The sequence below is a fragment of the Chroicocephalus ridibundus genome, chromosome 11 (genome assembly GCF_963924245.1).
Source record: "Chroicocephalus ridibundus chromosome 11, bChrRid1.1, whole genome shotgun sequence".
Lineage (NCBI taxonomy): Eukaryota > Metazoa > Chordata > Aves > Charadriiformes > Laridae > Chroicocephalus > Chroicocephalus ridibundus.
In genome coordinates this window covers 19,226,483-19,252,043 of record NC_086294.1, presented here as the reverse complement: position 1 = coordinate 19,252,043, position 25,561 = coordinate 19,226,483, and the positions used below count along the sequence as shown (strand labels likewise).

Sequence of the window (25,561 nt, the reverse complement as noted above, 5' to 3'; positions counted from 1 at the left end):
TGTTCTGGAGCAGACAGCAGCATCACCACGGAACGGACGAGCAGAAACACACACCTTCCAAGAAAAAAAAAATCCTGGAGCTATAATCCTGCTTTTGGCTTGTTATTTCATCAAAAAAAAAAATGGTTTGGATAAAATAAAAATAAAAATCCACTAATCTTGTTTATGCTACGCTCGAACCAGACCCATAGCGACACTTAATATCACTTAGAACACACTACACCACATTTAGGTACTGATGCTCCTGGAGGAATTGCTAAACATTGAAATGCCTTTAAGGATATGATTTTTGGTCCTCACAGGACAACAATCAGGACCCCAAATATTTGGTAAACAAATATAATGGTGAAAAACACTGCTGTGAGAGCTCACTAAACTCATGACAACAGGGAGATGCAACAGGTGAACAGCAGGAACCACGACAGCCACCAGACCGTCGTGACAACTTAACCATGGGGCTTGCAACAGTTACAGGCACAGACAGAAGCAGAACAGCCAAGAGAAAAATCCTGCTGCAGGGAAGGGAAGAATGAGCAAAAATCAGGGTGGAGCATAGTGTTGCTGGGCAAAATCTGCAGGAAAGGTAAAGACAGCAGCGATGGGATCACAGACTGAAAAATCCTCTCGAGTGCCTTTGGATCAAGTGAACCTTCTTTAGATAGCACTTGATCCGTAATCTGGGAAACCGACAGCACAGAACCAAGTGCATGTAGCCCTGATTTCCAGTCACACTGAAAAGATGTTTTAAAAAACAAACCAAAATTAAGACAAATGCTGGCTTCGCTTGGAATAATTCACGAGTGCAAATTAAAGGAAGAAAGGTTAAACCACATCAACCAACTAAACATGAAAACAGAAAAATAGCTGCAGAGGGTCACAGTGCTCCATCACCTGGGGGCACCCCATCTCCGGTCCAAGGCTGTCGCATGCACCAGCACATTTTACCATCTCGCCTGCTGACTCTGACAGCAAATTCCCTTGGAGCACGTTGGGAGCCCAGGATTTTAAGCAGCCAGGAGATAACAGCAGACAAAAAAAACAGTGTGAGCTCATGGATGCTGCAAGGGGTATAATTAATATGGGTTTTCATCACCTCACTGCTCTCTATAGCAAAGGAGGATTGGATTTGGAGTGCCCACATCAGACCACTCAGCATCTGCACAGGAGACCCCATGGGACCCCCGCCTGAACGCTCACCCCGTGCATCGGGCAAAGTGCCAGGGAAGCGCCCTTTGGCAGAGCTGCTTTCACTGCAGGTCTCTGGGTGCGGGGACTTGTTTGGGGCCACAGCGTGGCCCCACAACCCCTCTCCCACTGTGTTACCCCACACTTTGGGGGGAGCAAATGGGCTGACATGGCAGAGGAAGCGGTACTGCGCTGAAACAGCATGAAATCCAGGCCAGGCAGCAGCGGGTGCCGATTGTGGATGGGTTATTGTGTGTGGCAGACTGAACCTGCCTGGAGTTGCATATATGGGTTTCATGGAAAGGGGCTCGAATAGCCTCTTAACCCTCCCTTCATCGGTATTTTGTGCACAAAGAGAGAAGCAAAGGGCCCTCGTTTTCCTTAAGAAATTTTTCAGAGCAGGGATGCTCTCGAACTTTTTAGAGGAAAGAGTGCATGTGCTGCACATCCCTCTCCCTGCCTGGGCAGTGGTACCCATGGACTGCTCCAGCTGCAGCCGGGGAAAAAAATCCCAGAGAGGAAGGAGATTTCTTCCCAAAGATGGACTCATTGCTGGTCTCCAGGTGCCAGGTCTTAAAGCAAATTCTTTCAATCTCACACAGCATCTTTAAGAAATGATAGATTGCACTGGCTCAGAGGAAACTGTCTGCTCCCTGATAATAAATGAGTTGTTAGCAGAGGTAGCAGGCTCCCAGATCCATTTGTGATCCAAAGGGCTTACAGCTGCTTCCCGTTTTCGCAATGCCAAAACCACAGACCACGCAGACAGCAAGGGATGGGAAGGCAGCCTCCTGCGCCTGTCTGCTTGCTGCTCTCCCGTGGCTAAAGGGAGACTGTCAAGTGCGATCTCTTTTTGATGGAGCCTTTTTTTTGATGTAAATTCGCTGTTGTGGAAAGTGAATAATTCTCTGCATTGGCTGCAGGCAAGGATAGCCAGGAAAAACACTGCAAATCTCATCCCTGCACGCTACACGTCTGCAACACCTCTTGCAGCTCTGGACACGAACCATCCTATAGCACGAGCGCCCAGAGTCCTACAGCAAAGCAGCTCATTCCTCCTGCACAGCTCCATTACCGCAGACAGCCCTGAGACAAACACACCTTCGCCAAAGGCTCCCACAGTCCTGACAGAGGATGCTGCCGTACCTCCCCCATCTTGACCCTGATTCTCACCACCCCCAGCCTCCCCGACACTGCTCTAGATTTCACTGCACAGCCCTGGGAGCCAAGGGGGATGGGGTTTTTGTTGTTTGTTTGTTTTTTAAATTTTCTTATCAAAGTTGTCCTGCTTGAGTTGCTAGTTTGGATTCACACTTCTACTTTCCTTCCAGAGACAGGCTTGAAACATGAAACCTGGCCACACATCGCTGTCACACTCCTCTGAGATTGCTGTCAAACGGCGACCTGAACTCAGGGACAGAGCAGGGAGGGATTCAGAGTAACCCCAAGATTTTCAGGTATGTTTCAATTCAGGTTTTGGGGTCTGATATGGCTCAGCTGCTAAAGGATGCTAATTTCGAAATTTTGTATTTTTTTTGAGCAAAACAACTTTTTTATTTTTTTCCCCTCCAAAAAAGCTCACAAGGTTGCTTGTTCCAGTGCCATGCAGGGCTTAGCTGTGCTCTTCCCATCAGAGCTAGCGGGGATTGCTTGGTCAAATCCCCGGGTGCTATTTTGAAAATGCTACAGTTAGCATCTGAAGGCATTCCCGTTCCTCCCCTGATGATCCCCATGAGCCCCCGGAGCCTACTCCTAGGGAAAGGCAATATCAGCCAGGAGCGTATCAACAGAAAGAGGGAGAAAGAGGTCTGCTTAAAGACAGCAAAACCAAACCCAGCCATCGTTGCTAGAGCACTGCAAACACTACTGCCAGCAGTAAGCCCATGAAAAGTGAGAAATAGAAGAGGCCAAAAGGATGAGAGCATGTCTCAGGATGACGGCAGACTCCTGTCCTTGAAGGGCCACTACGGTACCGTACTGCAATACAGAAGGTGAACTTAAGAAGAGCAGTTTCTATGCCATGAACATATGTTTTCATCACCTCTTAGCAATACATCAGAATAGCACAACTGCGAACTGCCTGTTTCCAATGTGATGTCTGCTTTTATCAAAGCCTTTTCAGGCTGCTTGCAGGGAGAGCAGGAAAACGTTTGGTACTGCTGAAGTATCACCTTCAGCAGAGTACTGAGGAATTAGCAGAAGAACATAATACAGCTGCAGACACTTTGGGTAGGAGTCTGTAGATGTATTACCTACCTCTGAAGGTCTCACGGTAAGCTAAGTCAAGTTTGTCATGTTGGCTTTCAGTATTGACAAGGGAGATAAGCAGGCAATTCCTCCCGTACTGAGATGGGTGTCTGAGACAGTTCAAAAGGCTCACTCACTGGAGGGCTCTCATCTGATTACAGAGGTAACATCAATGAGTAGCTTAGATGAGGGCAACTAATCCTTAGCCAGAAAAGTCGGATGGGACAAATTCCCTTCTTCATGTTTTAAGGACCTGCTGCTTAAGGATGCTGCTATGGCATGTAAGCAGCAACGTGGCACGAGCACCCTGGGTCAAACTTGGCCTTGGTTCTTCCCCTCTCTTCCTCTATTTCTTTACAGACATCTGACAAAGCAGAACTAACCTGATAAGCACGTAATTCAGTTGCTTTACCTGGTGTTCACAGAGGAAGGAAAAGTTCAATTAGGGGAAAGCGCATCCAGCATTTATAGTGAGAGCACATGTAAGGACTTCACTTGAGAACACGCTTTGGTGGGCTGAAGCTCCCCAAGAAAAGAAGAGAAGTTTGGGAATAGTCTCTTAGCCCACAGCTGCTATCTGAGATGCTATGTGTCGGTTTTCCTATTTCATCATGACTGTTAAGCCTCACTAAAATTTTGACAATGCTTGAAAGAGAGTTTCCTCTTTGACAGAGCAAGCCTGTACCCCAAAATAATGCAGGAGCTATCTCGCCTCCTAGCCAGGGCCTGCACGGTGAACTCACTGCCCCTTCTAATTATGGGCACATAACCATGGATGTGTCTGGGAACACGAAAAGCTGGTTTCCTAGTCTGTGGGTAACTCCAAATGGGCGACACTCTGCAAGCTCTGTGACCGCGTGGGTCTCTGTGGGTTCAGGAGAGGTGCTGGTATCTGCTCCCTCCGAGGTGTTTGCTGAGCCTGGCACACAAGGCTGCTAAGGTGGAGGATGTTATGATATAGATGACTCAATGTTAGAAATTTGCCTGAGTTCATCCACACATTACTTGCAGGTTCCCAAACAAGTGATGACTCTTAACGCCTGCCAGCCTAGGCTAATCCAGGTCCCAGTCTCCAGCAAGTCTCCGCTCTCCCATAAGCCTCCCTTTGCTATTCCCACAGGAGAGGAGTGCGGCGACTCCCAGATTACTATCCCCACACCTCAAAGCTGCAGACAGTGGCTTTTGGTTGAAACAGCTATAATGAGCTGAGCAGAAAAGACCCCAGAACCAGGACAGGCTGGAAGACTGAATTAATTCTGATTAAATCCGTGAAACGCACTCAGCTTTGCCTTTGCTCGGGATGGACTAGGGACAGCTGCTGTGCCCGACTGTTTTTCTGGGACAGTGAACTGGAAACGGCATCGCTGCATGGGCTGTGCCGCAGCTCGCTTCCTCGTCCTTGCCTGCAACAGAAACGTCCCCTTGGCCCCTTCCCCCACTGCAGCCGTATGTGGTTCGGCTTTCTATTACTTCCTTTGGTAGTTCATTAAAGACATTAATCACCTTCTGCACAAAGACGTTTCTCCTGAACTCCCTGCAGGCCAGGCCTCTTTCTCAGCTGCGGCTCCGCTGGCTGCTCCGGCCCTTTGCAGACACGGTGCTGGCGGCCCAGACCTGGCCCCGTTCCCCGCTGATCTGGGTCCCTGCTAGACACCGACTGGGTGGTCGTCCCCAAGCCTCCCCTGCCACATGTGCTCCAACAAGAGCCTTCTTTCCAGCTAATCTTCACCCCACCACGGTCGACATCTCAGCATTTGTTGTCTGCCTTTGCCCTGGCCAAACGGTCCCATCTCAGGACCAACATTTAGCCACCCGCTCACATGCATCTTGCAATAAGCCATATATAAATGCACGTGCTTGTCATGCAATAAGTCTCCTGTGCAAGGTTGACTGAGGGGAAAGCACAGCGGCACGTTGGGACTGTCGCAGCAGCGGCAGGAGGGCTGCAGGCTGTGTTCAACACGCTGGCAGTTTGCATTAACCACCCCACGCAGGGGATTCCCTGCCCTAAGCACCCAGGTTTGGCTCTGCAGCAGTTGCAGCAAGGAAAAGGAAGACCAGGAGCGAGCTGGTGCTGGCCAGACGGGAGACACCAGCAGGCTTCAGTTCCTATTCGGGCAGAAGGAGGAAAAGCCCTCAGAAAGCAAAACCTCCCCAGGCTGTAAGGGCTGAGAAGAGAGACAAGGGAAAATTCCAGCTACAGCGTGTCCATGGCCCCATGTCCCAGAGCTGCTGCCTGTCCCCTTCCCCATGCTGGGTCTCCTGATGCGGCGTTTCTCCATCCTGCATCCCTGTGTGTGCTCTCTGCTGGACTTTGCTCGCCTGTGCTCTCCCCACGAGCTCCCATGCCTGGCTGGTAATTTTTTCTGCTGCTCACCTGCCAGAATAGCAGCACCATCCTCCTTCTCAGGGACGGCGCCGAAGGGGGTGTGGGTGCTGCATGGAAGGAAAGCTAGCAAGGCTTGGGGCACTTCAGGGATATCGGCAGGCCAGTAGGAGAAAAACCACATCTGAATCAGTGTAGTCACTGATGTCTTTTGCTCGTTGAAGCTTACCGCTAGCAAAGATCAAAGCAAAATGTTTGGGAGGGTGGGGAGGTGAGAAACACAGCCCTCCCTTTCATGCGAGATCCTTCCATGCTGTATCCAGATTACCTACAGCAGCTTCTGTATCTTTCCTCCGACCCTCCAGCCCTCAACCTTTCATCTCCCTCCCACTTCATCTCCATTAGCATAGTTACAGGACCTCGCTTATTAAATCAAAGCTAAGCCTCCTATAGCATATAGAGAGACGCAGGCACATAACTACATCCACACGAGAATCCTGCCATCAGTTGTATGTTACGTCTCAATCTCACACATCAGTTGTTTCCTTTTGCACACTTCCCCTCTGCCTAAAACAAATAACATCAAAGAACGAAAAGACCCTCTTGAAGAAGCCAAGATATGGCAATTTGTAGCTGATACTCGCCTCCTCATTGCCTCTCACTGCTACTTCCCCAAGGGATCAATCAGTCCTGCGATGCATAAGCACATCTCCTCCTGAACTGCAACCCCGGGCGAGGGTTGGCAAGGGTGTGGTTTGCAGAGAATAGGGAAAATAACTGATATACATTAATAAAAAGAATAACATTGCTGGGGGTTTCTTGTTCTTTTGTGTTGTGGTGTGATTTTACTTTTTATTTTTTCAAGAATGCCCCAGAGGGAACAAGTGGGTCTCGCTGCTAAAGGGCAGCATGAGAAAATCAACTAGAGACTCGTTACTGTGTAAGCTAATGAGCGGCCAGTTCAGCAGGTGAGCAGGGAACAGTTTCTGCTGGATAGCATGCTGTTATTATTCTCATAATTCGGTATTATTTTGAAATGTTTTTATTGCTGGGATGATGGTGGATTGCTTATGGCTCGGTTCAGCCCCTTTTCTGCATCTTGGCTAATACCTGACTTTCTCAGGAGTCCTTGTAACCTCCCAAAGGACATTCCATGCTCTACTAGACGGCACGTTTCACAGGGAAAAACGTTACCCTATTTCAGTTCTACACAACTAAAGGCAAAGAAGTAAAACCCCATCTATCTTTAAAGGAATGCAGTTGAAATAAATGCATCTTTGTCTTCAGACTTGTGTTAATACCGCACCCCGGAGAATTTGGATCTGCAGAATATTAAAGTCTCTCTGACTTATTGCCTCTTTAAGGAGCATGTTGATTTTGTGTTTGCTCTGAGCTCCACGTGTTACCGAAGCTAACCGGGACAGTTTCCATATCCACTGGCAGAGAGCTGTTGCCTTTGGGGCCCTAACCCTATTACAGGAAATGTAAACGTATATATCTAAAATTCCCACTAGAGTTTTGGAAAGGAACAGCACGCTTCCCCACGCTGCCTTCCTCGCAGCCACATGCACATTTCCACTCTTACCTTGCTAATAAGTCAAAAAATAAAGCCTGTGTGTTTCTGGCTTAGTAGGATCCCTATTCACATAATAAAGCTTTATTTTTAGAGAAGAAAGGATAAGCTGTGAGTGAAAACTGTGAGAGTCACACAATGGACAGGTCTGGTCTGTGCTGCTGACTGTTTCTCAAATCCCTCCTCTGCCTGCTGCAGAGCCCAAATTTTACTTCTTCACTCCTTTTGTTTTATGCTTGTCACCAATGAGTACTTGGGATCCTTTCCAGATGAGCAAATAGATTTACAGGTGTGAAATTCCCCTTATTCCTCCTCTGATTTTGCCTAATTGCGTCACATCAGCTTTTCTCCCCAGGCACCACTCCCACAGCGCAGGATCAAAAATTAAATACATAAAAATAGTCACGCAAACAATAAGTGCCTCCATGCCCTTTGGACAGAAACAGACACACAAGGCTGGGGGAAACCCGTTCCTGACGCCTGACAAGCCCTGCCAGCCTCTCCGCAGGGCTGCCTTCGACGAATGACAGTGGAGCCCCATCAATGTCCCCACTGATGGTATTGGCCCACGTTCACCCAAGGCTCTCCGCGCCCAGGGCGGACAGACAGCGCGCCCTGTCCTGGGAGCCGTAGCTGAGGAAATGGCTCAGCACTCATCTTTTAAATACTTTTCCTTCTTGGGGAAAGCACATGGGATGGGTTCCCACCTTCTTCAGCAGCAGCTGCGACTGCCGAGCACCCAGTGCCCATCCCAGGCCCTTGGGTGCAGGAGGCTGGTGTCACCCCCAGGACCCACTCCCTCCTACTTGGCAGGATTTCACCCACCAGCACCCTCCTTAGGGCTGGACCTGACTCTGCAAGGTGCTGGCATCTCACTAAACAGACATGCAATTACTAGAAAGCTACAGCCCATCCCTGCCAGAAATTGCGCATCCTTAACCTCAATTTGATCTAACGTGAATTGATGGTCTGTGATTCATCTGCCTGCATCACATCTTTCCCTATTACAAAATCTAAGGAGATGTATTTCCTTGTAGTACCTATGTTGTATTAATCAGACTACATCTGATCGTTAAATCCGTGTTTCTGTTGTCTTAAGTCACATTAAATAGTCATAGCTAGCATCCTGAGCTCTGCAGGGGAAAAAAAAAATATGCCAAAGCATTTACATGAGATTTCTGACACTGTGAAAATTAAAACAAGTCTACCAACACCACAAGAATTACATACTATTACAGGGCTGGGCTTATTTAGATCGTGGAAGTTTAATTATAAAAATTGCATTTTAATTGATTGCTGCTGGAATAATTACAGCAACACCTTTCCAAGAAATGGCGACCATCGTATGTTTGTCAACAAAGAAGCTTCCTTTAAATTCAACATGCAATAATTGTTTAATTAAGCCAAATTTAGATCCTCATTTGAGAACATTCAAATGTTTGCCTATTCCTTCCTGTCTCTGAGAGGTAATTTAAGAGATAAAAAGCAATCTCCAGAAATACTCTCTCTATATACGTAAGTATCCAAGAAGAAGAAGAAAAAGAAATACTTCATTTTACAGCTGATCTGGATCTAAGCTTGCTGCTATCGATAAGAACGTAAGCACAGAGTGAGTGATCGCTACAAATCCCTCTCTAATTGGTGCTCGGAGGCCTTCATAGAATATGAACAGGCTCCAAACTACATGTTCATTTTTTAATATGTAGAAGAGACTCAACTGTCGATATTCTAGCAGCACCCACAGCCCGTATTCAGTATGAGGACCCCACAGTACCTGTAGCTGTGCACAAATGGAAGGAGAGGGATAAATAATTCATTGTTTTTCAGCCTTTTTACAAGTTTTCTTGCAGCTGCAAAATCCCGCTCTGTGTTTCAAGTGTGGAGCTCCTGGATGTCCCTTCTCAGTAGCCCAACACCTAAGCACGCACAAAAGCTGATGGGTGCACCAGCAAAGCTACAGGGCTCTGCACTGAACGGAGGTTTTTAAGTCGCTGGTCATCCCTGCAAAGTGGCCTGAGTTTTGCAGGGACGGATTTGCCAAGCTGCTGACTCACCTTCTGCAAGCACCGCTCAACAGGACATGTCCCCCAGGTCACTGCCAGGGAAATCTGTCACTAAGCTGTCGTCTTCCCTGGGCAGCGAGAGCAAACCACCACTGTCTGCCTGACGCTGCTGGGGCTCACCTGGGGACTCCGGCCAGAGGCTGAAAGGAGTCTCTGCACCGCAAATTAAATAAAGCTAAGGAGCTTGGGCTGAAGCAACTCTCATCCCCTGAGGAGCTGGGCTATGCACAGGATGGGGATGTGCATTACATGTGCATGGATGGAGGCTGAGATGAAGAATAAGAGAAAACTATTCCCAGCACTTGTTGACTCAGGTAAGCAGCCTCTCATCCCTTTGCTGCCGACAAGACACGGTGCTCCTGTCCGCCGCGGACCTCCCAGGGATAGGAATTTGCATCTCTGTCCTAAGCTTCAGCCCTCCTGTGCCCTCACACCTGGCACAGAGCATCCCTCTTGCCACACCTCTCAGCTCTGACCTGCAGCATCCCCTCCCTGCCATGTTAGGCCTGCCCTGAGCCCAGTCACGGCAAAAGCCAGCAAGGCAGAGTTTGCCAGTGACTGCGCTGAGGCTGTAAAGCTCTTTTCCAAACATGGCTGAAGACGGAACCTGTGAATACGTCTTTAAAGCGGATCAGAAGGGTTTTGCTCTGCTACGTCACTAGGCAAACCTTTCAGCTACGCCACACCATCATTTTACCCTTTCTAGTCACCTGGCACTGCTGCATGCTTCTGCTGAAGGAAGGACTCTAAATTCACCTTCTCCCTCGGCCTTCAAAGAAATAGCACAAAAAATATAAAGTCTCCTAACCTTTAGAGTCAAGAACCCTCAAAGCAGCAGGTGTCTATTTTCATACAGGTAAGCCACACGACACACTCAGCTGCAAACACAGAGCCTGTTCATTACCATCTATTCTGGGGGATGAAATGAATTCAGGGAGATATTTCAGTTAAACATGCCCATGTTTCAGTGATGCGACAACATTAGCATCAACCACACACATGAAATATGAGGTTACCGCACATTGTATCTACTTCCTATTTTTGCTTTCTTAATGGTTACGATTTGCTTAAAATCATAATCTACTGATGTGTTATGCACAGGGGCCACAGGACCTGTAGTTCGACGCTGCCCCACACAGAGGTATTCACAATCACTGCGTAATGATAAAAAGTCCACAACTGAACCTATTTCCACATCAGAAATATGAAAGTTATTGTGGGTTGTGACAGCAGCCGCCCCGCAAGAACAGCAGCCTCCTCATATTTTACAGATCTATCACTTTCATGGATATTATTGCTACCAATTTACAATCATCACTAGCACATCATTAGCAGCTCCCTATCACTGTCCCCTGTGCACAAATGGGTGCGTCTCATACTGCAAATTCACCCACCGTCACACCAAAGCCCGCTCATCCTCACTGGTAAGCAGATATATGTCAGGCGCAGGTAGACAGTGCCACAGTCGATGCTGAGATACATTTTGCATACTATCTCTTTAGACAGAGTGTTGTCACTTTGCTGCAGTTCATCCCCCACTGCAGCATCGCCCCACAAGCTGCTCAGCAAAGCTTTTTGCTTCTGCCATCACTGCTAATTCTTAATATATATTCTGTATTTTGAATGATGCTGCTTCAGGCACTTGCCATAAGGACTACATTTAGCACATTCGGCCGGATCCTAGCACAAGGCAGGACTTGCCACAGGGCTGGACCTGCTGGTCTTCCTCAGATGTCCTGTTGGAGACCCTGAGAGGGGCAGCACCGGGTTCACAGGGTCCAAACACCCTTGACTTAACCATGAGAGAAACAGGTAATGCCAATGACAAGGAAACACTGTGCTCTCTATCTCCATGGGAACAAAACCTGGTACTTTTAACTGGTAGCATGGCCAGTCTTTTCTCAGAAGATAAGGACCATTGCGTGGGCAGGGTTTTTATTCTCTGTAAATAAACAGATCTTTCTGCTGATATCTAGCCTTAGCAACCGGGAAGGGAATTTGCTGGAAGATGAGGAAGGAATAATTCCTGGCAAAAGTTTCACTCCAGCCTTACAGTACTAAAACCAGGTCTTCCAACAGCCTGGGTTTTTTTGGGTTGGGTGGGTTTTTTTTCCCCTAGGGTACATGGAATAACACCTTCTTTTGTGCTTACAAAACAAATGCTGCCTTCCATAGTCTGGAAGAACTTAGGAAGTTTTTAATTATAAGAAAAGAAAAATGAGGACAAGTGAAGTTGGACTGTGCGGAGTGCTCTGCTGGTCTGATCTAGGACAATGTGCCCTACATAGAGCTCAAATATAACATCCTTTGGGAGGCTGTCTTGCTTCCATTCAGCTTTTGTGAGACCACCCCCGCCCCCGTGGTACTAACGACAGATTTCTGAAGCATAACTACTATCGTGGTCTTGCTATCAACGCTAATGCTGTAAACAAAATCATTAGTGGCAGGCACAGAGAGGGAGGGAAAACTATGCGCAGATGGAGAATTTATTCTAGTGATATTCTTGCAGTTTCTGCTTTCTTCCTGCTATCAGCACTGAAATAGCTCATCCCCAGCCACAGTCAGCAACTCTACCCCAGGTGGGTGACGGTTTCCCTTGATAGATACAAGGTCTGTCTTTTTTTTCCTATTTGTCTCATTTTCCTGCCAAGGAAGTGCCATTGGACTGAGCTGAAATTGTTGCTCTTCCTTGATGGAAACCTTGTAGTTGGCAAACAGAGGGATATTAAGGAAAATAGAAAATCTTTAGATGTGTCATTAGACACTCCAATGAAAGCGTGGCCAAATTATTTCTTCTCTCTCCTATGTCATACTGGCCAGGAGATTCCTGCAATCTCGTATATGCAAATACTCCAACAGAAAAAAATCACAAATTTTTTTTTTTTTTCCTTCAAAGAGCCTTATTAATTCTCCTCCTGTACCTTCCCAGTTCTTTTTGCAGGAAGGCATTTCTCCCTTCTGTGTATTTCTTAGCAGAGAGAACAGTCTGTGTCCACCTCTACCCCACTCTCCACATGACTAAACCGCAGAGAGGATGTTTCGGCGAATAAGGATGCTACGGATGCGAGCCGACAACAATCCAACAGGCTCTACAAAGGGAAGGGTTCCTCCAGTCCCTCCTGACAGTCCTGACACACACACAGGCTCGGGGAGTGAAAGCAGTGTCCGGCACCAGGTCGAACCGAGAAATTCTGCTTGTGTCGCATCCCGGCAGGCGAGCCCCTCGTGCACAGCACCATGCCGCTCGCTCCAAGGGAAGCAAATGCTGCAACAGCCCCTACTGCAACTGCAGGGCTGCGTTACGGTTTTCATTTTCCTCTGGTTCCCTTCTGGTCTTATTTGTTGCTGCTAATCTTGGCATTACCTAGCAAGCCAGCTTTTTTCCCTTTTCCCAACTGTGTCATATAACAAGAACAGCCCAGCTCACGTCCTGTGCTTTAGCAGTGTACAAATACCCGCTACGATCAACTCTGTGATGCAAATTCAGTCTTTAATACTTGTTTTTGGAGTCAATGATTTTTCTGGTTCTTTAAACTAGAGCTTTCTTACCTCTCTGTCATTATTAGGCATGCCGCTTATCGTGGATCTGGACTCCACTTGCATCAAGCTGCTGTTTCCTGCTAGGTCTTTCTTAAATTCCAAGGACAGATGGCTAAACTGGGGCTGGAGAAGAAGTTGTTCACACTACACAGAGACTTCTCTGCACCTCGTGGGTGGAAAGGGGTGTATTTGTTGTACATCACGGCTATAGGAAATATGGGAAGGAAACCTCATCATAATGAGTTGGGCAGAGGTTAGAGAAACAAGAAGTGAATTGTTGGGGGTTTTATACCACTTTGGAAGCAATGAAAGAGAAAACGCAAGACATGCTGAATAACTGCAGCACTACCTCACCCCTATGTCTTCGCACAAACCAAAATGATTCAGAAATCTTTTGCCCATGTGTTCGGGGTTGTCTTGCATGGACCTTAAAGGAGTCACACATTTGGAGCAAGATATCTCATGTTTCAGACACAAAAACCTGCCAGTCAGGAATAAGCAAACCAAAGGAAGAGAGAGCACGGCCAACGCCGCTACTTACAGGTGTATGTCATTTCAAAGCTGTCGCTAATGTTCACAATGTCGATCTGGGGAAGGAGCTTAGGGGGTTCCGTGAGCTGAGACAACGCAAACCTAAAAGCCGCATGTTCCTGGGACTGTTGATTAGGAAATAACCCCCCTGGGGAGAAAAACAGAACAACAAGAAGAAAGGTCTTAAGCACACCCGTATTAGCAACCTCAATACCTCTTCGGTCCAAAACATTCCCGTGAGCAGAGGCTGCAGCTCCCCAGCCCAGGGAGTGCCTCTACACTCTGAAACCCTCCAGCACACAGGACCTGGGGGGCTTCGTGCTGGCTGTGGACAGGCTGGTAGCAGAAAACCTTTCCAGCCTGTGTGTTGTGTAATGCTGGGATCACATATAGGAGCCCTGACGCATCCCTGGGCCCAGCAGTCTGTGGGATCAGGATGAACCACAGGGTTTGGCTCATTGTCCTCACCCCCCGTAACTTTAAGGAAGAGAAATGGAAGTGCTGCCAATGTCATCCTCATAGAGGAGGAACAAGAGTCTTTCTTCCTCCTCCTCTCCCTTGTAATTAGGCTCAGTTTAAACCCTGCTGATGAAAAGGAGGGGTTTGCTCCAGAAGGGGCGCAGGAGTTACCCCACACTATGGGACTCTGCGGTACGGGGCAGACTGGCTGAGCCTGGCCCGACAGACGCAGTGCTGGGTGGATGGGGACAGGGCTGCGAGAGCTGGAGCAATGTGGGACCCATGGCCAAACACCTGCTGCTACTGGAAGTTTGCTGCATGGAAAAACCTTAAATTTAATAGGTGACAGTGGCCAAACTCAAAGAGGGCAGGAAATCAAAAGCTTGGCCCTCAAAGGGATCGATCTGAGCAGAAGTACAGACAAGCCCAGAAACACAGGATGATACAAATACGACAGGAACTGGGACCAGACCGGACCCAGTCTCAGAGCCTTTCTCCCCCCACAGACCAGGAACGAAGTACTGCGATAAACCGTCCCTAGGAAAAGTTTCCTGCTGCTCCCCCAGCAGGAAACTTGGCTTGCAGCAGATCCCTTCACAGCCTCCAGAAAGACGCAATTAAATTCAGACTGTATTGTAATCCATACGCATTTAAAGGGAGCGCTGCTATTGGCATTTTACAAGTAGGGAAACAAAGCACTTGGCAACAAGGTGGAATTAAAATAAAGAAGCAGGAATTATCAGTGCCCACCGTCCAGCGCAGATGGCTTGGAGAAGAAACAAACGTGCAGAGACCTGCTATCAACGGCACTTTGCACATCTTTAGCATAGTGGGCATCTCCTTGTTGCTGGAAAGGGCTATTTGTGCGCGAACATCCCCCCCCTCCACTGTTCCTCCCACCCCCAGCCTAATCACGGGTGTCAGAGGAATAAGATGCTAGTATACGAGTTAAGCTATTGTACACGTTTGTTGAAAGGGAAAAAATCTGGGATGTTGCCTTTGGGGTAAAGGGGAGGCAGAAGGGAGGGAGACAAGGATGCAGCATCAACAGCGATAAAAGCACCGATTGTGCAGCTGGACTCAGGCAGGAGTTGCCTGAACTTGGTGGATTAGCAATTGACTGGCATGGTAAAGAGAAGGGAGGCGGGAAAGAAAACCGGCATGCAAGGGAAGAGAATTTGGGGCTAGGTTACAAACCATCATCAGTAAAGATCAATGGGAGAGTAATAATAAAACTGGGGAGGGAGGGAGGGAGGCAGAGGAGCACTGAGAAGTTACAGCAAGGGAGAAAGGAATCGAACAGGCACTGCTGGTGCTCAGGGGAAGCAAGTAGCACGAAATGAAAAGAGACTTCAATGCAAAATCTTCCTCCAATAGCTCTGCCCTTATTCTTTAGCAACAACAACAGAGCGCGCCTGTTTGTTACCTCTCGTCCCAGTTACCTACAGATGAGAGCATCCTCACAAAAATGTATAATGCAACCGCTGATTTTGCAAATGCAGCAACGCACAATGGCAGCCCAGGCATTTCTCAGAGCAAGAAACAGATTATTTTTTTCGTGCTTCCTCCATTTCAGAGGCACTTTTCTCCCTCTGTCTTGGTGTGTGTGCAGGCATTTATTCCCAATCTTCCCCTCCCCCAAAGCCAAAATGATACATCTCTGCTCTTGCAAAGCTGGTACCAACGCACAAATCCAGCCCTCGCGGTTCACCCCCTCGGCTCTTTCACACACATACACACACACACATATTTTGCTTTTGCAAGCAAATGAAGGGGTCAGTTTTGCCCCACCGCCCCCTCTCCACCCCTACCCACTTGCCCAGGAACGTCGCTCCCAAACAGCCCCGAGCTCCGCACTCACCTATCTGGATATTGTTGGGGAAATTGGCCCCTAACACCGCCCCTAGGAAACCGGTGCAGAAGAAGGCAAAAATGTGCTGCATATTCCCTTTTGCATTGGCGAAAAAGAAGCCCAGTTCCAAGCATAGATTTGATTTTTCCCCCGCTCTGCTCTCTTTAGCTGCCTCTCTCGCCTCCCCTCCGCTGCGCCTTCAGGGTTGCGCGTCTCCCTCGCTCGGAATCCAGCGCTGAGACTGCTGCTTAACACCGCCTGGCAGCAGGATTAACTGAGCCCCGTGAGAAAGAAAGGGAGCCCGCTCCTCATCCACATCCCTCCCCCGCCACACACAACACGCACACGCACACACCAGCCGCTTCCACCCAGCTCATTCGCCTTCTCCCAGTTGGCAGCTCAACAGCTGGGAACCGCATCCCCCCCGCACCTCGCCCCGGCTATTCCCCCCGGGGGTTCTGGCTGGGTTCTCTAAGGGTAATTCCTACCTACCCCTAAATTCCTGGCTTTCCCCCTCAACTTCTCTTGGCAGGAGCTAGAAAGAACCTGCGAATCAGTAGGTGGCAAACTCCTCTAGAGAAAGGGCTTCAACTCCTCTGCCTCTGATCCATCGCTTCCCAACCTGGGCTCTCACCCCTGGGTCCAGGAGTTGAACAGGTCAGGTCAGTCTCTACAGCCCGGCTCATTAGGATAACAAAAAAGGGACGTATCCTGCAAACATGCCTTAGAAGGAAGGATTTCAGAGCAACAAACGAGATCCCAAAGGATGAAAAAAGGAAAAAAAAAAACCATCACCTTTCTCGTTGATTTTTCCTGTACATCTTTAACCTGCGTTAAGGGTTTTCACCCCCGGCGCTTGATGTGGAGGAATCTCTGCTCACCAGCAGCATCAAATAGTGCAGCCTTCTGAAATTAGGGAGCTATTTTAGCCTGGATCATTATAGGTGCTGTTTTGTGGCAGTTCTAGAGAGGTTGGAGTTTATTTGACCGTAAGCAGCTTTGCTCAAAAAAAAAGGGGGGGGGGGAGGTGTATCAATAAAAGTAACAACTTTAAAAACCAGCTCCTAGGCATAACTTGGGATTTAGAAATATTTGAGGAAGAACTGCTGTGAACACAGAGCCACAGCCATCTCAGAAAGGAGAGAAAATTCACCCATTCCCCTCTGAAACACAAAGTCCCAAACCAAACTTGAGGCCTCTCATGCCAGAACCTGAATACCCACGTCCAAGCATGGAGATTCTGCCCTTATCATTTGCAGCCTGAATACACACAAGGGGTAAATAGCAGAGCGGAAACGGAAAGAAAAAAAGGATGTTTGTGGCAGAGTTAGAAATAGGACTCAGAATTCCCATGTCCTGGTTTGGTGTAGGGTACCCTGGCCTGGTCTTCACTCCACATCTTGAAAAGCACACGGTTAAATTGGAAGAGCATCAGAGAGTGGTGACTGATGTTCAAAGGTCGGGAATTGCTCCTGCATAAGGAACATTTGAACAGACATGAACTCTATAGAGTGGGACAATCGAAATGGGATGTGACTAAAGCCTACAAAATCTGCAGCAGCACAAAGACATTCCCTGTTGCCACAGGGCCCATGTGTGACATAACTTTATGGTACAGGGACGACACTACTCTTTCTATCCTCAAGCCTTTTATGAACAGAATAGTCTTGAAAACAGAGATAGTACCATCTTTTTGTTGGCAGGTCCTCTACTTCCTCTGAAAGACATTTACTGCAGGTTTGCTTCCCATTACAGCCCTTCCTTCCAGCTGCAACAGTCTTGGGTAGAGCAGCACCATACGCGGTCATGCACTACCTCCACAACCGAATATAACAATGACTGAAAATCATCTCTAATGTGTCTAAGGGCATGGGCTCTGGGTAAATAGGAATTGACCATGATCCTTGTGCAGGCCTTCATTCATCTCTGCAAATAAGAGTTTGGGATCCTTAGCCTCTGCTTAGACAGTTTTATGGATATCACTATGACTTCTGAGATGACGAAATGCTTAAACACCCACATAAACGCCAGAGTAGGTATAGGGTCTAATACCTTGCAGAGGAGTTGCTCTGACTTGAATCTTCCTTGTGGCAAACATCTTTCTAGGATGGATTCCTCTTTTCCCCAGGCCACCCTTAACCAGGGCAATGGCTCTTGGTGCCAGAGAGCGCAGGTTCAGTAGAGCGGTTGTTCGGGCACTCAAGACTCAGTTACAGGCAACCAAAGGATGCTCTTACCCTGTCTCACTGCCTGGGTGACCGGCATCCCAGAGTCATATATGAGCACGACAAATTTACATCTGCTGCTGATAGGCAGCACCTTCATCAGACTTCTATTTCGCTCCTCGTATAATTTAAGCAATACTGATTTGAGGCTAAAATAACCTGCTGAGAGGTTTTATGGGCTCTTGCTTTCCATCCAGAATTTAATAGAAACAGCTGCATTTATAATCTGAAGAAAGGCAGTGAAGGATAACCAGTGCAACAGAAAGATGCTAGCGTGTTTTCAAAACTCCCAAACAGCCTATCTGCTAATAATAATAGTAGCCATAACAATAAAATATTGTAATAGCTCACAGAAAGCTTGCACAGTCGCATTAATTAATAATGCTGCTTTTGTCTATAAACCTCTCAAAGTGCAGGTGGCTTAACTAGGAGAACCTCACCACAGTGTAACAAGATAAGTAGTAATAAGATCATTATTTTAAGAAGGTATTCATTTCCTTCTTCCCTACAGATAACAGCATTTTATTCAGAGTTTGTTAGCACAAGGATGTTAGGAATTAACTCTAGCTGCTCTGAAGATACTTTAAATCAACACCAAAGCAGTACCACTTCTGAATTTTTGGCTAAACACCAAACCAAGTCTTGGGAAATTGATGGAAGTCTTCGATGTCACAAAAGTAGTCACAGCAGAAGGACAGAACAATCCACCAGTCTTCTGAGAGAAGTGCGCCAATTCAATTATCTAGATTCCTAAAAACAATTGAAAGAGCTTATTCCTCCTTTCAGATTTCAGAAAACAAAGGAAATCATTCAATACCACACGTAAGTAGATTGCACAGAGCCATCTTAATCTGAGCCAACTAAAAATATCAGGGGATGGAGTTTTGAAGACCTGTATTTTGTCTCAAAGGGTTCTTAAGACATAGGTGGGCCAGGCAGGCATCTGGTGGTTAACAGAAAACATCCAACATGGTCTTGTGGGATTAATCCATGTAACTGAATGAAAAGAATTAGGTAAATACATGTCTAAAAATAAAAATGCTGTCCAATTTAAGGTAAGAAATTGCATAAAGGAATTTTAAAAGAATGTAGCTGATTCATTTAAGATCTTTGCCAGACATGAGAATAAGAAAATGAATACATCAGAGCTACTGGTCCCGTTGTGCTCTGCCTGGAGCTGACCTTGCTGTACTGGGCGAGAACCTTTGTTCTCACCCATTTCTGCTCCAAGGTTTTGCACACCAGAGCATTTTGTCTCTGAGGAGGCTGTCTGCCACCTTCCTCTGTGCTCTGCTTTGCATGACATGAAGTTGTCCACATGAGCAGAATGGTCTGCCTTCACTATCAGAGCTTTTGTTTCCAGGATAGGAAATAAGCGGTTGTTGCAGCAGATATATTTCTGTACCAGAAGCCTTGGAAAAACAAAGGACTCATTCACATGCAGAAGCCTCCAGCCTTGAAAAATGAGGAAATCAACAGAACTCGGCATCCGTCCGACCTCCCAGCAGAATTATTTCCCCCAGTGCCCACTGTGTTTTACATGATGCTCCTGAATGTCTTTAAAAAGGCTATTGAAATACTACTATTTCTGAAATTCCTTTTATTTTCTAGCTGGACAATCTCTATAGGAGGCTTTAGATAAAGAGCAAAATGTAATTATAGTGATTAATTTAAATAAACTCCAAAGAACACGGACTCTCGTATGGGTTTCACAGAGCCTTGGCATACATGAATGCTAATGGAGTCACACGCATTTCTCTCCCTGCCTTGTTCACCTCAATTTTGTTATTTTGGATAATGCACCTCTCAAGTAACGACCGTAGCACAGGTGCTGAGAGGACAGACTCCGGAAATTGAAAATGAGGAAAATTTGGAAGCGATCAAAAAGGAAAAGGGGCGAGACAGCTCCCTCCATTCACAGCACCGACGTACCAGGAAGCGTGTGTGCAGATAGCCCTCGGCACACCTACACCCAGCAAACATATGCACAGTCACTGGTGCCACCCACACGAAAATGACACTGATAGACACGGTTAGGAAAGCGTACATGTGCTGTACGTGCACACACACACTGGCAGGATCACCCAGGCAGGAGCTCAAGGGTGGCTGCTGGCAGGCAGAGCTGCTGCGGAGGGGCAGGAACAGCTCTGCAGCCCGTTGCGCTCCCATACTGGTTTATAAAGCAGGTTTTAGCCTGCACAGGGATTTTGGACCTGCAGCCAAGCCCTTCGCTCATCCTTACTCAGAAAGTTCCTACTGAAGCAGAAACAGGAGGACTTCAGGCTCTTTATGATAATTTCCACGCATGCCTACGTAGTTTATTTTACATCAGACACTTGCTTCAATCTTTTAAACCTTGAAGGTATTATTTACACCATTGAAAAATATCATCTACAAACTGTAGTTGCCAAATCATTTTTTTGGTAGAATCTTTTTTACAAAAATAGCCTCAGCAATGTTTGGTATGAGGCGGGAAATTCTCCTCCCATCAATGAGTCAGGCCTGAGGTGTCTATGGCCCCTCTCTCCTTTACACGGCAGCTGGAGTTGTCAAATGAAAAGCTTTGACATCCCAGAAGCAACTCAGAGAAGTTAAAGGAAACATGAGCTTCATACCTTTCCAGTGTGCGCTCAAACGCAAAGATGTGGGACAGGGGCAACACCTGAGATGAGGAGAGCTCCAAGCACGTCCTGACTGATGCCAAACAACTGGGGGATGACGTTTTAAGGTCACCAGATATTGTTTCATAATTTACTGACTGCTGATGGGGGAAGCCTGATGTGAAGTGAAACTGGGGAACGTCGGCTTTTTCTACAAACTGTACAAGAATGTGCTTCTGTTGTCATCCTGATCGGCTTATTACCATATTTATAAGAAATGACTTCTTGCTCACTGTGGGATAATTAAGTAAGTAAATGGACTGGAAGATAAACCCGTCAATCAGAGTGGCACCGAAAACATCGCGCACCCTTCAGCTGGAAATTCATGAGCAGCAGCTGGCAAATGGATGCCGCGCTTTGGCTCGGAGCGCCCGTAGGGTACGATCAGTCTGGCAAGGACTGTGGGATCCCATGAGCCTGGCTTCGCTGCCGCCCAGTGCGGCTGGATGGGGAGCCTTCGGCACACACGGGCCAGGGGCTTTCCCAGAGTCCAGTAAGGACATAACCTGTGCACTCAGCCCAAGTCGAATACAAGCATCAAATGCTGCAAATTCAGATCTGCAACTTTATTTTCCGCCATTGTTTGTCGCACCATCCGGCTGGCCTGTTGATGCTGGGTTTGCTTACATCGAACGGACTTGAAGTGCTCAACTAGGGACAGTCCAGATAGACAAGGGTGCAAACAGCCCTGTGCTGGGTCAACATCTTCCTGAGCCCTCATGGAAACACGACGAATCTCTCTGTGATGAATCCCAACTGACCCCTTTACTGACTCCCCTGAAAGAAGACTTTGCCATCTGCAACCCCAAAACCGCTCTCTTCCTGCTAGTACTCTTTTTTTTCCTGGTGAATGGTTGATTTACAGCTACTTATAGAAACACTCTGTGCCCTAGTCTCAGTTTACGTTCTTTGCTGAGTCATAAACATAAATCAGAGTTGTGGGTGGATCCCTGTTTGTTATTAAAGCACCTTATGTTTCTCTAAGCCTCGCCAGAGGAAGCAGAAATTACTGGTAATACATTAAAGTTACAGTAGGTCTACTGTTGTTTGAGAATATAATAGCCCCCCAGATTATTGCCACAGATTGTGCTGTCGTGTTATTTTCTTGTTGAATGGAAAAACAAATAAATTATAAGTATTAAAAAAAATTGTTGAAAATATATGGTAAGAGGATTATTTACTGTGAAAAGCCAGACACAGGGGACACAACCTAAATCAGAGATTCTGGTTATCAATAGTTCAGTCAAATGTTCGTATACGCAACAAAGTTTTCTTTCACTCAAAGTTCCCCAAACATTGTGAATGCTCCGGAAGAAGTCAAATAATGATTGAGGTGATTATGCAGTTTAATATTGATATATGAATCAACCCTCATTTTTAATCCCTGGCAACAAACCCAAGACGCGCAGAAAACAAACGTGAAATGAAGAAGATAAAAGGATGCTGATTTAGGAAGAAAAAAACCCAAAAAGCAGCAGCAGCAATTGCCTCAATTCAAACAGCCTTGCAAAGATCCCATCATCACCATCTGGCTCAGCCTTTCCCAGGCTGCTTTGCTAACACGCGAGATAAACAAACATGTGGGTTGTGCTTTAGGGTGGCTGATCTTGGCCTTTCTAATAGTCAAAGAAATCAAAGCGTTGAACTGGAGTAACTAAGTCAAGAAAAGAAGTATCAATTTCCAGTCCTTGCATCACATCCTACTGTAGCAGGCTGCCTGCTACCAGCTGGGAAGGGGGAAGTCCGTGCACAAAAGAGCAAACCTAAAAAATCACCAGAATTATCAGTGTCTTTCTGTCACTAGTTTCTGCAATCAATAGATATTCGCGTCACTGCTCCTCATTCCTTAATTGCTACCCGTGCTTTATCTCAGAGAGAAATGGGAATTGCTGTGTTGGAGCGAATCACACAATCGCGCAAAATCCCACCCTGTCTGACTGTTTCAGTCTCGATCAAAGCGTGGTGCGTCGTGCATTAGCAGTCTGTGTGTATTAAAGGGGTTGCATTTCACAAGGGCTAATAACTGACTAGAGATAGACACCTGTGAAAAGTCTACAGGGAGAGATTTTCTTTATTTCCACATGTGGACCCTGCACAAACAACCTGAACTCCCCCAAAATACTGTCAGCAGAAAAAGTCACTGCAATATGAAATCCATTATGTAATTTTATATGAAAAGTTGTTTTCTTTAAATTTTTAATGGATATGAAAGCAAAATGCTTTTGGTTTCAGTTTAGAAGAGGAATAAACTGAGATTTGCAGAGTTTCTGAATAAATAGGAAATCCAAAGCCCATCCATTACTGGAGAAAGCACATGGAAGAAACAAAAAGGCTTCAGGATGGGACACAGAAAATCATTAGAGCTGGAGAGAGGAGAATGAAAAGCCTGGCACCACTTAGCTAAAAGAAGAAATGAACCAGGAATGAGGACCTCCGGGCAGTCAAAGTACTACCTATCATAGAGGCGCTCCATCAGGTGTCTTTGATCCTCTTTTACAGATCCCAAAACATTTTTTAAGCTCCATGAAGTAATTTTCTACAAACGTTTGGCAGAGGTCCATAGCAGTGGGACGTCCCAGCCTTTTCCTACTCTGTTGGAGCATCTAAGCCCTCCATGGCTCTGTAGCGTGGCCAGTCACGATGACGTGCCATAAGACATTGCTGCCAGCTCTGCAGATGTGTAATTGGAGGGGGAAGGAGACACATTCGGCAGCAGCAGCTGCTCTCCCATGTGAAACGGTGCTGGGGTAGGGGAACCGTGTTTTACGGACACTCAAAAGCAAGATCTTCAGCTGAGCTCTTGCTGTTAGGCTGCTCTATTTGGGCAATGAGCTGTAAAGCTTAGTGGGTGGATGATGATCTGTAGGTTATCTATAATTTCTCCTCTTCATCCTTTAGACACCATAGAAATGACAGAGAGCTAAGGATATAATCTGAAACAAATGTCGTCTGTAAAGAATCATCCTGTTTTCCAGGCTGGAAGGGAGAGATAAGAAAGATGATACAGGCTGTTGCACTGTGTGTTTCTGGAGGTGTCCCATACTTAGAGACTTTCTGTGCCCATCAAGATTTTTTCCCAAGACTTTCTGTACATCACAAGCACAGATCAGTGCTGTATTACAAACAAAAAAGCTAGACTTCCTTTGTACTCCCAACAACGGACCCAGACAGGGAGAACAGCACACAAACACTGCGTCACCCGGCGCACCACAAAGTTTACAACCTGGTTTAACAACGCCTGCAATTAGAGTCAGTGGGAATCAAATCATGAGTGAGCTCCATCCAGCCCTTCAGACAAAGCGCAGAGCTGCGCAGCTTCAGTCACACAAAAAATAACGAAGGAGATTTTTTCAAGAATATAAAGGTGCAGTAATTACTTTAGAAATCATATACATCCACGTATTCTTGCTTCAGATACACTCTGGGACTATTGGGCAGCTTCATGTTACTCAAGGAACCTAAAGGTCCTATTAAGCTCTGCAGGAGCAGCACTGTTCAACTTAGAGCATCATGCCCCCTTGCCCACAGAAAGCTTCCATCATTTAGCTACCGGTGGTCAGTGATATAAGAAAAAAGAGCATTTATCCCATCTGAGACATTGACAGGGGAAGCAATTTGCCTAAATTCACAGAACCTGCAGGAAGGCTGGAACTGAAATCCATGGAGCAGCTCTCCGTGCTGCAGGAACTAAAGGAAAGTCCCCAAGCATGAAAGCCTTGTGTACTTGTCACAGCCCTTGCCTCCCCTGCCCACGTCTCGTAGGAAAGCCCCCAAGAGCTACTGCCATCTGTAGCAGCATGATGGCAAGTGGTACACTGCGTAAAACAACACAGGGAACCACAGACATTTGGAAGCAATTCAGGTGAACATGGTGCTGCTTTGTAAAATGAATAATATGCCACCGATTGATTTGTGAGACTCGCTGCTAGCAAAGTACTGGTTTGTTCTGGACACTGTGCAACCAGCCCTAGTGATGAAAAGGCAGGTTTCCATCTGCTCGGAGCTTGCTTGCATGCTACAATTCCAGGACTGAGAATAAAGAGAGAGAATGTGGAATGCAAAGACCTGGTGACCTAATTCATTAACCAGAGGCTGCTTTCAGCTATTTGACTATGCTTTGCTATGTACATCTTATGGGCTCTTTTCTACATACATCCCTCTTTTCCTTATTCCTGCCAAGAAACAGAAGATATTTAGACTTCCTATCTACTGTGATGATATCATATTTATTTATAAATGCTCATCCTTGAAATAAAAGGAAGGAGATGATGATTGCTATGCATTTCAATTCCTTGTCCCTGGCTTGCGTTACAGCCTAATGAGTTTAACTGGTCCCTGCTTCCAAGTCCTTGGGATGGTGAGCCACAGGTGCCGGGAGAACTATCCCTCTCCGGCTGCATCCGCAAAGCCGTCCTGCCTCCTCCAGCTTTTGCAATGAAGCATTTTCCCCCAAGAGTTGTGATTATGAAATGTCACCGTGGAAACAGTTGGAATATAATATGTGCTTGCTCGCTCTCCCCCCACCCTTCCTCCCCTCCCACCAGCCTCCTCACTTTCTGAAGCTATGTTTGCTGTACAAGAAAAACCCTTCTTGCTCCCCTCCTCCCCCCAGAGCTGCAAAGGGGAGTGTCTGTGCCTTGCAGCTACCGTGACAAAAACAGATGCCTCAAAAAATAACCCTATTCATTAACAACTCCTTGGTACCTTGTAGCAATGCTAAACCTACCAAACTCAACTGGGTGTTACTGCAGTTACCAGGACTTCCCGCCTTCCTCTGCCAAATAATACCGCTTCTGTAAAATGGCATTATAAAGAGGCTTTGAGCCAGTAGGAGCCTGCTCTGCTGTTGCTGTAACTGTCACCGCAAGAAAGCCTCTACAGCAAAGCATAATTCCCCATC

At 46.8% G+C, this 25,561-nt stretch overlaps 1 protein-coding gene across 2 annotated transcripts in view; it reads right to left on the bottom strand.

Annotated features, from left to right (window-relative positions):
- Positions 1-16,106, bottom strand: part of GRIA1 (glutamate ionotropic receptor AMPA type subunit 1) — a 132,898-nt gene extending 116,792 nt beyond the window's left edge. Inside the window, exons 1-2 of one of the 2 annotated variants that reach the window (XM_063349576.1) lie at positions 15,786-16,106; positions 13,476-13,613 (exon numbers count right to left, since the gene is read on the bottom strand). In XM_063349576.1, the coding sequence (XP_063205646.1) occupies positions 13,476-13,613; positions 15,786-15,867 (220 nt within the window). In that variant the 5' untranslated portion in view covers positions 15,868-16,106. The remainder of the gene's footprint in view (positions 1-13,475; positions 13,614-15,785) is intronic. The other variant, XM_063349575.1, reaches the window with a different exon arrangement.
- Between the last annotated feature and the right edge of the window lie 9,455 nt (positions 16,107-25,561).